The following is a 13,157-nucleotide window of genomic DNA, read 5'->3' on the forward strand; positions in this document are numbered from 1 at the left end:
TGTGTGTGTTTGTGTGTGTGTGTGTGAAAGAGAGAGAGAGAGAGAGAGAGACTGAGCCTCCATTGGATATAATGGCGGGGTGGCACTCTTTGGGAGCCATTAGTCATGAACCCCTTGGACCAATCATTTTGGAATATAGAGAGGAGTCAGGGAAGAACCTCTTAGAGCCACCCTGAAAGTTTGGAGGCTGTACCTCAAGCCCCCTCCCCCCAGGCCCCGGGAAAGACAGGAGCGCTGATATTCCCTTTATAGTCTATGGCGCCATTGACTTCCATGGGCACTGAAGCTGAAGCGGCCAAATCGGGTCCTTCCTGCACAAGCATACTCATGATCCCATAAGGGGTGGCATTCAAAATCACTATGCATATATGATTCCATGCATAAGCATTGCAACAGAGAAGTATGATTTTAAAAAGTATTAGCGGGCATTTCAGGACCTTTAAACTGTTGGGAAAATGGGATTGGTTTCCTGAATTGATTGACATGCGGAAGCGCTATGCATATAAGATGCACTGCTCTCTTCCACCTCTTCCAGCATCAGGTGAGGAGGGTAAGACGTGCAAAAAGAAGGCAGACAAAGGTGAGACAGCAAAAAGGTGAGGAGGGCCAGGGGGTGTGCGATATAATGTCGTGCTTTGCTATTCTGCAGGCATGCCACTATTTTTATTAATGTGCCCCATGTGTTCTCTGCTTTCCATGCTGGGTCATTTTCACTATGATAATGGACAACAGATTATACTGATTTTGTGTTAATGCAGTAACTTTCATTGGTCATGCAAATCAGTTTTAAATGTTGAACAATCTGTCCTGCCCATATAACAAGATCAAAAGTTAGAGCAACATTTCAATGTGTATTTAAAACAATGCATCATTTTCCCTTTCTCTTTCAGCTCTGGGTTGGCAAATACCTTGAGCATGAAGCGGGCGGGATTTGGGGTGGGGTGGGGATCTCAGTGGATTATAATGCTATGGAGTCCACCATCCAAAGCAGCCATTTCCTCCAGGGGAACTGATCTCTTTAGTCTGGAAATGAGCTATAATTCCAGGGGATCTCCAGACAGACTGGTCTCTCTCTCTCTCTCTCTCTCTCTCTCTGTGTGTGTGTGTGTGTGTGTGTGTGTGGAGGGGGGTTGTTTTAAACATCTTTTGACATAAATATTGAGGTGGTACAGCCCCAAATAGAATTGTTAGCTGATCTGCTAATAAGATAACTTGTTCCATAAATGACTGTCTTTCCTTTTTGCAACTTTTTTGATTGGAGGGTGTTTACAGTATGGCTGGCTAATCTACTTTACATGCCAACACTACTAAATGACCATATCTTGCATGTTTATTAGCTGTGGGAGTATGATGTTTCATTTAAATTACAATAAAATTTAATGAACTGCAACCACATAAAAGCTAATCACAATGTGATTTTCTGTGCATTTTCATAACCATTAATGCTCTATAAATGAGAATTCTCAGTTTAATGAAATATATGCAGAGCAATTACTTGTTCATTGTATTGATTCATTTATTTCCATCCTTGGTGTAATTTGGGTAGGTATACTTTAAAAACAAGCTAAAAATAGGAGCATTGGGATATGGCTACAGATCTTTACTAACAATCCCAGCCTCTAAATTTATGTTGGATTGAATATAATTGATTAGGGAAGAAATGTATAGTGACCCCAAGTCAGAGAACTCTCCTCAGAATGCATCAGAGTTTATACTCTTAACTCCAGGCTTGTTAAACTCTTAACTCAAGGCTTGTTATTGTTTTAAAGGGATATGGGGAGAAGCACAACTACTATATTTGCTGAGTTTTCTCTTGAAAAACTGCCAGCAGAAAACTTTTTGACCATGCGTTTTCTACTCACCAATTTCATTTATTATGGTAATAGGAATGTGTTGATTTTTTAAAATATTCCACAGTAACATAAGGCCATATATTATTTCAGTAGCAAAGTTACGGACATTCACATTTACTATTCAATAGCTTATTTTCTCTTGACATCTTAAGAGTTGTGTTTCTTTGGAATGAAGCTGTAATTTAATGAGAATTGCATTCCCATGTCTTCTCCGCTTCCATGAATTATAGGAAATTCAGGAAGTGGTGCTATCAGATTTCCTTTGGATTAGATAATTCTGAGATTTATGATCTCTTTGTAACAGTATGCTTTATTTTTGAATATTTCAGTAGAGGATATTGGAAGCAAACAGGAATAATTTCACCAGGCAGTGAATTCTGAGAGAGAGAGCCCCCTCCTCCTCATTTCATCTCCAGTCAACACAGTCAAATCCATAAACTCTGCATCATGCTGTCCAAATTCAAATTGCAAAACTGTGGTTACTTGCATATTTAAACTGGGCTGTCAGCTTCTTTATGTATAATCTGAGCTTACTTTGTTCCCTGCATACATAGGAGCATTACAGCAGCTCAGTTTAAATTAAACAATGAGTGGCATGCAAGATCACACACACAGGTAAGTTCTTGTTGCTGGTCAGCATACTCCTAAAATCAGGCCTCAGACCCCACTGCTGTGAGTAAACTGCACCTCTCTGTTAGAACACAGTTACATTCTTTGTCTCTGCGCACCCATTCATAATGATCTATCTGAGCTCTCAGCAATATTAATGTAATATTTTGAAACAATAAAGTATTTAGCACATTCACAGAAATGGACAGACAGGAGTACCATTGAGGAATGGGAAAGGAAACTGTGTTTTAGGGCAGTGGTCCCCAACCTTTTTATCACCAGGAACCACTCAACGCTTGACAATTTTACTGAGGCCCGGTGTGTGGGGGGGTAGTTTCCCTCTCTACTTTCAACCACTGCCCTAACGCTCTCTGATCGCTATGGTAATGTTTAAACATCCCTTCAAAATAAGATACAGACACGCCACAACAACGAACATAAGGAACATTTTATTTTCATGGAAATTTTAGCTCATGACAATGACAAATCAATGGGAACCCTGAGCTTGTTTCTCTGCAACGAGATAGTCCCATCTGGGAGTGATGGGAGACAATGACACCCGAAGTGTGTTGTAAAGGGCCGGGGGGGATGAAGTAAAGGGCCAGGGGGGGAGAAGGCATCCTTCGCAGCCCACCTCCAATTAGTCAACGAACCACATGTGGTCTGTGGCCCACAGGTTGAGGATTGCTATTTTAGGGGACATAAGATGTCTCCATAGGTCCACACATATTTCTGGTCAGTTCACCAGTACTTCAAACTGGATGTTTAGGGCTAGGGTTACTTGGAGATATTGGGAAAGGCAGGGTTTGAGGGTGCGGAACCTCAGTGGGGTATAATGTCACAAAGTCTACCTTGAAAAGCTGCCTTTTGCGCCAAAAGAACTGTTCTCTGTCACCTGGCAATCAGTCATAATTCTGGAGATCTCTAGGCCCCAGCTGGAGGCTGGTTACTTTGTTTATAACCATAAGCAATGAATTGGGCCTGGTGTTATGAGGTGAATTTTTAAAAGTCATCACAACAATTTCGCTAAACTCTATAGCTTAGTGCCATTCAATTTTGAATAGACCAAAATAGATTAAAACTTGTTGAATACCCTGCCTTCCCCTCAGTAAAATTGCTCCCCTACACCCAGAAATCTGAAATGTCTCCTTAGATATATGATTTTTAACATCTAAATATCAGTGAATTACTGAGGTACAAATTAACGTTACACATTTTATCTACTTTTGGCTTACTCCACCTAAGAAAATGCAAAATCTTTGATTTCTAGGCTCCCCATGTATAATTTTATTGATAGAAGATTATGGCATAAAATAACTCTCTGATCACAGGAAAATCTCATGCCACCCATCACGTTTACATTTTTTAAATTGAAATACATAATTTTCATTTTATATTTGCCAGCACATTGTGTTCTATTGTTATTTCCTTACATCTATATAGAGAAAGCGTTCACATGTACAACACCTCTGAGATAGGCTCACTTACATAAATAAACTTAGAACGTAGTAGTTAATAATAAACTGGCTGGCCTGTAGATAATGAAAGCTGTACAATGAGATCACCTACAGACAAGAGAGATGACTGGAGGGGGTAAACTTTAAAATGACCATAAATTAACAAAAGAGGGGAGGGAATCAAAACAAAAACGTGGTCCAAAGAGATTATGACATGATCATAAAGGGTTTGAGCTTCCCAGTTTCTGCAACCTAATCTGAGAACAACTCAGTATGGCCAACTGTTTAGTTTGCAGGCTGGTGGTTAAAAAAGGGCCAACAGCACTTCCTAGTGTTTGTCCTTCCCATGTTTGGCAAGTGTGTATACATTTTTAATGTAGAGAAAATGTGTAGTGTCATCATGATCCGAGTTAGACCTTTGAAGTCCATTGAAGCACAGGTAGGTACTCACATCTGAACGGGTAAAATCAACTAGAAGGATTTTTAGCTGACAATGGTACAAAATGGAAGCTTTGCTGACAGCATTGTATAAAAATCATAGTGAGGGGGCAGTATACAAATTGAATGAATAAATAAAAAGGGGGGTAGGGGAAAACCACTTAGTTGTAGGGATGTACACTGGGAAAATATCACTTATATTCCATATCATAATTGAAGAAATAATTTTAAATAATTCTCAATTGCATTGTTGTTGTATTGTGAAGAGTTGGCAGGTTCTATTCCCTTTAGCATTGGATATCTGCTTCCTATGGCAGATTTTCCAGAGTATATATTTTTTTTACCAAATACTATCAAATCATCAAGGAGCTTAGCCCATTGCCTCCTCTAAAGACTCTCTATGTTTCAAGTGAATAGGACAAAGAGGTCCAATTTTATAGCCCTTTAACTAAGGTCCCACAGTTCTTTTCTCTGCATAGTGAGAATAGGTGAAACGCTGGTTGATGGATTTTGGAGCAACTTAAAAAAAATCATACTTAAGAATGGCCGTTCTTTGAAGAGTGTCACTATAGAGAGGCACTCTTTCTCACCCATCACTTTGTAGAGAAATAGGAACATTTTTAAAGCTTATGTCACTTTGCAATTGGCTCTTGGAAGCCTAACAGTTCAAACTTAAGCAAACCTAAGCAATGGAAGTTATGATGTTGCCTAAAATCACTAATTTACAACAAAAAGTGGACTACAGATCGCTCTGGGGGCAATCGGAAAAGCCAACAAATCAAGAAAAGCTAACCCCAATTAAAAATGAACTCCTAAAACAGGGGTAGTCAAACTGCGGCCCTCTAGATGTCCATGGACTACAGCATTTGCTGGCAGGGGCTTCTGGGAATTGTAGTCCATGGACATCTGGAGGGCTGCAGTTTGACTACCCCTGTCCTAAAAGGATAAAAAAGGAAAGACAGAAGCTCAAACCACATATTAAACTACTCAGAACCTAAAACAACCCAAAACAATATCTCTCCCAAATTCTCCCCCTCCAGTGCCCACATGTTGCCCCCCTTCTTTATTAATCCTCCCCAAGAGAAAATAATTTAGCAAAGGCTAGCAAGTAGTAATCCATCTGACCAGTCTGTCAAGAAACTGTATCCTGACAGGATCCAGCTAGGCAGAGGCTAATATAATCCAGGCAGGGCATCTTTTTCGAGACACAAGGAACAGCAAGTGTAGAATACAAGGTAATGGGTAGGCTGCAGTTTAAAATTTCCCTTCTCTCTGTGATTGGCCTAGCAACTTTCACCTGATTGATTGCAGGGCTAAAACTGACTGGAAGTAATGCTGATTCCTGGGGAGCTGCTGGGGAGGAGGATTTTTCTTTAAATGAACAGGCAGGCTCCCTCAATTTGCAATGTCAAGAGATCTTGTTGTTATGGTAATCTGTTGAATGTCTCAGATTATAGTCTATGTGATGCTAGATAAATCGGTCAATTTTAGGGGTCAGCGGTATCTGACTGAATGCCCTTATTGTATCCCTTAGCGTATGTAAGATAAAACATGATTTTTTTCATCATTTAAAAGCCTCTAAATGTAATTATTGGAAAAAGACAATTCATCTCAATGTAATAATATCAGAACCCATTTTGGCAATAAATGTGGCATGTAATAAAGCTATCAGCACTCTCTCCCATTTATTTTTGAAAGATGTGAGACAAAACTCAAAAGTTCAGATTATATTTCTCATATGTCTTCATAATGGTGACAGATGCCTGCAAATAAGCAAGCACAAAGAAACAACCCATTTCATTTATCGGAATGCCACAGAACAACTGAGACTAGAGATCAGAGAAGGTGCCTAATTTTTGGCTTGAAGTCTTCAGTGAAACAGATTTGATTTTGCTGTGTGCTTCTAATTTGCTTTTGGCATTTAATTAGTGGAACTCAACTCAACTCGTATCCTTAGAGCACTGAAATCATATACACAGTGAGAGTTTTTCAGCCCAGAGCCCAGTGTGGATGTATTGACTGTTGAGCTGCTTTCAGGGAAACACAAAAATTCCTCAAGGAGATACAGAAGTAGTATAGATGAGTCATTTATTTTGCTTGATGCAATGTTATTTTGGAAAACATAAAGAAACACTCTTCTTTATGTTCACTGTGTTGTAATTTATACATTGAAAGGGAGAAAGGGATCTTTTGGGAGCAGGCTTATCTTTGCACGCTGGCCTCCACAGTTTCAGGGGCCCCACAAGGGGATGTGTAGATGCAAGCCCGGTAATAGGCTTGCATTTTCAGATGGCAGGGAAACTAACCAGAGGCAGACACTCAGCTGGTTCACCGAGATGACCGCAAGAGGGCAGGCTCCTTTCCCCATGCTCAGTTGTAATGAAAGGCTGTGGCCAGGTCATGTCAAAAGTTATGGGTCCATTGTCCTTATTGGGGTGACCAGTATCTCCCTGAAAAGCAAATATCTACTACCTTGAAAGGAATATTCTAAGTGTCATTTTGTAGTTGGTGTGCTTCTTCTGAAATAATTCAGGGACACAAACTGGCATACACAGTATAAAAACTTGGGTTAGGTTAGTAGGATAACTGAATTTGATAAAATTTAAAAGCATGGAGACATCCTGCCTTAGAATCATAGAATCACAGAATAATAGAGTTGGAAGGGATCTCCTGGGTCATCTATTCCAACCCCCTACACTATGCAGGACACTCACAACCCTATCACTCATCTACTGTAACCTGCCATCCCCTTAAGCTTTCACAGAATCAGCCTCCCCGTCAGATGGCTATCCAGCCTCTGTTTAAAAATCTCCAAAGATGGAGAACCCACCACCTCCTGATGAAGCCTGTTCCACTGAGAAACCACTCTGTCAGGAAATTCTTCTGGATGTTTAGACAGAATTTCTTTTGAATTAATTTTATCCCATTGGTTCTGGTCCATCCCTCTGGGGCAAGAGAGAATAACTCTGCTCCATCTTCTATATGGCAGCCTTTTAAATACTTGAAGATGGTTATCAAATCCCCTCTCAGTCGTCTCCTCTCCAGGCTATACAAACCAAGCTCCCCCAACTTTCTTCATATGTCTTGGTCTCCAAACCCCTCACCATCTTTGTTTCCCTCCTGTGGACACACTCCAGTTTGTCTACATCCCTCTTCAACTGCCCAAAACTGAATGTTCTAAAATAGCTACAATCCAATAATAAATTGTGTGCTTAATCCAATTGATTTCAGTGGGATTAAGTGCTCTTTGCTATGTTTTGGATTGTGGCCATCTTGTCTGTGAGATGTTTCCTTTTTCAGAGTGAGGTGTATAGAAGAGAGACATTGGCAAAATGCTCAAGGCTTCAACTTTGGGAGTTAAAGTTGTACAGTAATTCTTTTTCATAAATGGAAAGCAGCAGACTAACTCATGTATATTGCAGGACTAATTAAAGGGTAATGGATATTAAGCAATGCTATACAAATCTATTTCTTTTAACTGGACTTAAGACAAATATTTCTGTGTGTGTGTGTATGATTCGTACTAGTCATACGAGTAGAACCAGTTGCATGAACTGAGATCCTGACCCTTGTAACAAATGGCAAGAAATACACAGTGAGATCTAGAAGTATATAGTTGTCATTGCTGATTTACCCTTATATGTCTATAAAGATGCAAAACAAGAGTTCTAGAGTATACTTCCAGTGGAGTATTCAAGACCATTACAGAATTAACAACTCTCTTTTTCACGCTCTGCCATTTTTATTCATTTATTGACTTTATTTATAGGTCACCTATCTGACAGAGACTGAAGTGTAAAACAGTGTAATCAATGGTGTAAGAGATTTTAAAAAGATGTAACATAGCTAGGAGAACAAACATTCGAGACAATGCAAAAAATGATCCAACATGATTTGTCAAGTGATGCACTTATTTTCTGAAAATAAAAAAAATGCATAGGGAGGTATAATACCCCCCCCCTGGACAGTAGTGCAAGGATTGAGAATGTCACCATCAACGGCGGTGGTGACAGAAAGCTGCACTGGGTCCAGAGGTGGCAGTGTCTGCAAAGCCTGGAGATCCCAGCAGTAGTGGCTATGCAGCATGGGATCTTTGCTGAGCCTAGCAGTGACCACTGTGCAGCTCAGGGCTCCACACTGGGTCCAGCAGTAACACACTGGCTGGGAGCGGCCACTGGGCAACCCAAGAAATGCATCAGGCATGCCACAACCTCAGCCCAGGAGATGTGCAGGCCATGTTGTTGCAGCCTGGGAGCTGTGCTAGGCATGCTGCTGCTGGTGGCACAGCCCGGAAGTCAGGTGGGACCACAGGAAGCTGAGACATAGGCTTGGGAGTCGCACAAGGTGCAAGTCTTGGGGAAAAATGAGGAGGGATGAGGGAATCCCACCCCCACCATGAGTATCATGGGTCCACACTACTATTCAACTATTTTTCTCCAGGTTCAGAAGCCTGTTCATACTAAACAGATACAGAAAGTGCATGTGCAATATCCACAACTACAAAAAGCATGGATTAGCTTTGATGCAGTGGGAAATGCTAATGTGCTCAAATGATCATCTTCTCTGTCTTTGTCCAGGGTGCTTTGAGTGCTGCATCAAGTGCTTGGGGGGCATTCCCTATGCCTCCTTGATCGCCACCATCCTGCTGTATGCTGGAGTCGCACTCTTCTGTGGCTGTGGCCATGAAGCACTCTCGGGAACTGTCAACATTCTTCAGACCTATTTTGACATGGCAAGAGCTGCTGGGGACACTATTGATGTTTTTACCATGTAAGTCCCGGTTTAACCTTTCATAAATTTGCTTCTCTATTGCTGCTGTGAAAGAAACTAAAAATACCATTCCCTCCCCTGTCCCAATATATCATGGCAGAGTAAACATAAAAGGTTATTTGAAATTCCTCTGAATCCATTTTGTAGTAGTTTAACATTCCATGTTTTTTTCAGTATCCATATTTCTAGTAATTCCCTAATAACTTTTCAGAAGAAAGAAACCTCTGAAACCCAGTGCTCAGAGTTAGCAAGAAGGGAGGACCTGTGCTTGGTGTGTTTGGCCATCCGGAGCAACTGACTGGCCCCTATGGCCCCTTATGCACGGGGGGGGGGGTAGCACACATTCGGGGTGGAATGGCGGCGACTAAAATCACCGATAACGCATGGAGCCAGCTGCAACCGGCCGCAGATTCAGTGTATGCCGCCGAAAAAGCCGCGTTAGTGAAACGCAGAAGAAAGCGCAGCTTCCAGGTGACCGGGGTGCAACTAGAAGTGGTGCCGGGGTCGCCGTGTGCATAATCACTCTGGATTTTGCCGCCGTTGTGTCCCGTCCCGTGCATAAGCGGTTTGCTTCGCTTCTTCCCCCTCTGCGTTTTCCATGTGGCCCAAAATCGCTGTTTCGGCGGCCGTGCATAATGGGCTTGTGTGAAGCAGTATGCTGGAGAATATAGATCACTGGTCTGATTCAGCCTGAATTTCCTTATGCTTTTAATTTACCAGTCTGCAGAACTTAGGTTAAACTTTCAACATTTTAAACATTATTTTGTGTTATATAAGTTATAACTGTAGATAAGAGAAAGGCCAGGAGCATTTAAAGGGACTGCCACACTATATTACAGCTGATCATAACAACCCCATGACTGTCATGATCAGCTGTTAGGTGTCCATGGTCCATTTCAATGCTCCCCTCCTTCACAGGCTGGGGGGGGGGGAGTATTGAAAGGGATCCCAGGCAGCCTAGAGCCATTGCATTTTATGTACAACAAGCTATGCTGCTAGTTTTTCATAATCAAGTTGTTATCCAATGTTCTTTCAGTTAGTAAGCAGCTATCTGTATGAACACAAAAAATTAAAGTGTTGAGCAGGTGTACAATATTCTCCTTGTTTTAGAACTGACATTCTTTTAAATGAACATGTAAATTATATTTAACATGGCAGATCTGAAGTTAGTGCCCTGAGGATGTTGGGATACAATAAAAATTATAAAAAACATGTGGACAATTAATTAAATAAATGAAAATAAAAATACAGATGATAGGGAGTCCACATTAGTTGATCTAGTTATATGTTTAAAGGCCTTTTAAAACAATTCAGCCTTGCCTCAGTTCTAGAAATTCATCAAAGCAAGGACCTTGCTCATCCTCAGGATAATCATTCCACAAAGCCAAGCCTACTGCACAAAAAATCCCAGCTGAAGCAGGTGAAGTTCAAACTTGTCTCCAGGTTGAAACCCATATTAAGTCTTGACTAGCTAAGTGCAACTATCATTCAGGAGTATACAGGGAGAGGCAGTGTTTGAGATAGGAGGATCAAGACTGTGAAAAGCATTACAAATTAATCATCAGTTGAATTCTGCTCAAAAACAATCAGTACAACCCTCACATAAAATTAATGCAATTGGAATATTTTACTGTATCCAAGCAGAACCATGGCATTTGCACCAGCTAGAGTTTCTGGGTAGCTTTCATTGGTAGACCCACATAAAGTTTGTTAGAATAGTGTAGTCTTAAGGTTGCCTTGCCATTTATCAACAAAGCCTTATCAGATGTAAGTTACAAAACAAGCACAAAGTGAAAAAAATGCATTCTTGACTTGTTCACTGACTTGCTTCTCTAGTTTCAAGTGGAACGCTGTGTTGGTCTGAAGTAGCACAACAAAAATTGAGACCAATAGCACCTCTAAGACCAACAAAGATTTATTCAAGGCATGAGCATTCGTGTGTAGGCACTCTTCCATTTTGTCTGAGGAACTGTGCCTGTACACAAAAGCTCATGCCTTGAATAAATCTTTGTTGGTCTTAAAGGTGCTATTGGTCTCAATTTTTGTTGTGCTTCTCTAGTGAAAGAGATGGATCCAGCCATACTGCCAAATTCCTCACTTGGTCAGAAGTTGAAAGGATCACACTCTCTGAAGCCTTGGCAATCATCATATCCTTCTTGAGGTTAAACTTTGGCTTGTTTTTAGCCACTTGACCATGAATAGAATTGAGAGGAACAGAAACATCCATCTCAAGTGGATCAAATACTTTGTCAGAGTGTGAGTGTTGACTTACAGAATTTGAATACTCCTGCATTCAGAACAATCCCAACAAAAACAAAGGCTGCACGAAGAAAATTAGAATTGGAGGAAGCAGAAGGCTAAACATCTGCCTGACATGCTACTTTTCTGTATGAGTATGCTTGTTGGTGAAGATAGTATGGCATTCGGGCATGTGAACCCACACTTGCAGTCTGAAGTGGGACAGGCCATTTCAGAGAAAAGTAGTTTCTTAATTCTATTGTTTCAATATTGGTAATCTCTTTCATTTCACCGCATAGAATCTGAAGATGTATGGCAAATCAGTATTATTACTGTTTCCTGTTAGCTCATAGTTTGTTATAAAAATGGAAGAGTCTGGTTGTATTTTCAAAATAAGAAGCATATATTCCCTTGTTTAGAATATAGTACATTCTCTAGGAATATAATGCTGGTTTTGTGGAAAACTTTCTAATTTCATGCTGTCTGATTTCTAATTTTTAACACCTGTGACTGGAAAGTATAACAGTTAAGTCATCCTACATAATAGCTTGAGAATTCCTTCAGCCTTTACTCCTGAACTGATGCCTGGAGGGGGATGGCCAAACTTTTAAAAAAACATGGTTTACTTTAACTTTGGTTAGGGCATTCTACTGAATATAAGCCATTCTACTAATTATGTTTAATTAGGTCCACCTGAATATTGGTTTAATTCTGCATTGTACTCTGGCAGTATCATCCCAGACAACCAGAAAAGGACATGAAACCAGTAGCTGCTTAAGCAAACATAGATTTGAGTGATTATCTGTTGTGAATTTTGGTGTCACAAATTTTATGGCTATGAATTATGTCTGAATCAAACAACTCTGTCTTTGATCAGTTTCATTAAATGTATTCTGCATACCTTGACAGATGTAGAAGTAGTAGTTTTTAAGTATCCAGCAAGCTGGTTATTCTGAGATACCATTTCTGTTGTTTCTATTTTCTTTATTCATTACAATGATTTATTTTACAGGGCACAAGTCAGAAATCTCATAAAATACTTTAGATAATTTGTTTCAATAAACAGACTGAAAGGACTATTTCACTTAGCATGCTAGGACCAAAAAGCAGGATAATAATTGACATTATTGACTCCAAGCAACTATTCAGAACATTAATAGTATTTTTGGAATTAGTTGGAAAAGAAAGGTATCATATTGGTAACACTGCAACTCAAACCTCCCAGTGAGTTCTGTGTTGTACGTGCTGGTTTGTGTGCTTGGCTCATGCAGAAAGGTTTGTACTTTTGAAAAATTCACTGCATTATATGTTGACAGGCAAGCTAAGCAAGTGACAGAGCAATCAACCAAGCCTCTTTGCTATGCTGCCGTCTTGAATTAAGGATTCACTCATCCCCCAAAAATGTATGCTGAAGTCATCCCCAAATGCCTGGGAAAGTTCTCGGTCGAGAAGAAGTTTAATTTACTGAAATAATCTTCCAAAATATAGATAGGAATTTTTGTCTAAGCAACCTATTCAAGTATTGAATGAAGATCACCTCATCAGCACCCAGAAGATGGCAATCACAAAGCACAAGTAAAATTCTTAAAATGGGGAACAGAAGAATTTATCACCCTGGAATGTGACAGGATCATGCTTAGCAGTCAAGAAGTGCCATTATCCACTGTTTTTGCTCATGGTCATAGATAAACTGCCTCCCAAACAATTAGTGCTCTTGTCAAAATTATTGAGATGTAATAAACGGGTGACACAACTACAGCAAACCATTGTCAAACACTTCATTCTCTTGGAG

At 40.2% G+C, this 13,157-nt stretch overlaps 1 protein-coding gene across 4 annotated transcripts in view; it reads left to right on the plus strand.

The window, feature by feature from the left end:
• Positions 1-13,157, plus strand: part of GPM6A (glycoprotein M6A) — a 205,017-nt gene that overhangs the window by 165,430 nt on the left and 26,430 nt on the right. For all 4 annotated transcript variants that reach the window (XM_077302438.1, XM_077302436.1, XM_077302435.1 and 1 more), the window contains one exon: positions 8,935-9,127. In XM_077302438.1, the coding sequence (XP_077158553.1) occupies positions 8,935-9,127 (193 nt within the window). The remainder of the gene's footprint in view (positions 1-8,934; positions 9,128-13,157) is intronic.

Source organism: Paroedura picta, chromosome 10, assembly GCF_049243985.1.
Source record: "Paroedura picta isolate Pp20150507F chromosome 10, Ppicta_v3.0, whole genome shotgun sequence".
NCBI classification, from domain to species: Eukaryota; Metazoa; Chordata; class Lepidosauria; order Squamata; family Gekkonidae; genus Paroedura; species Paroedura picta.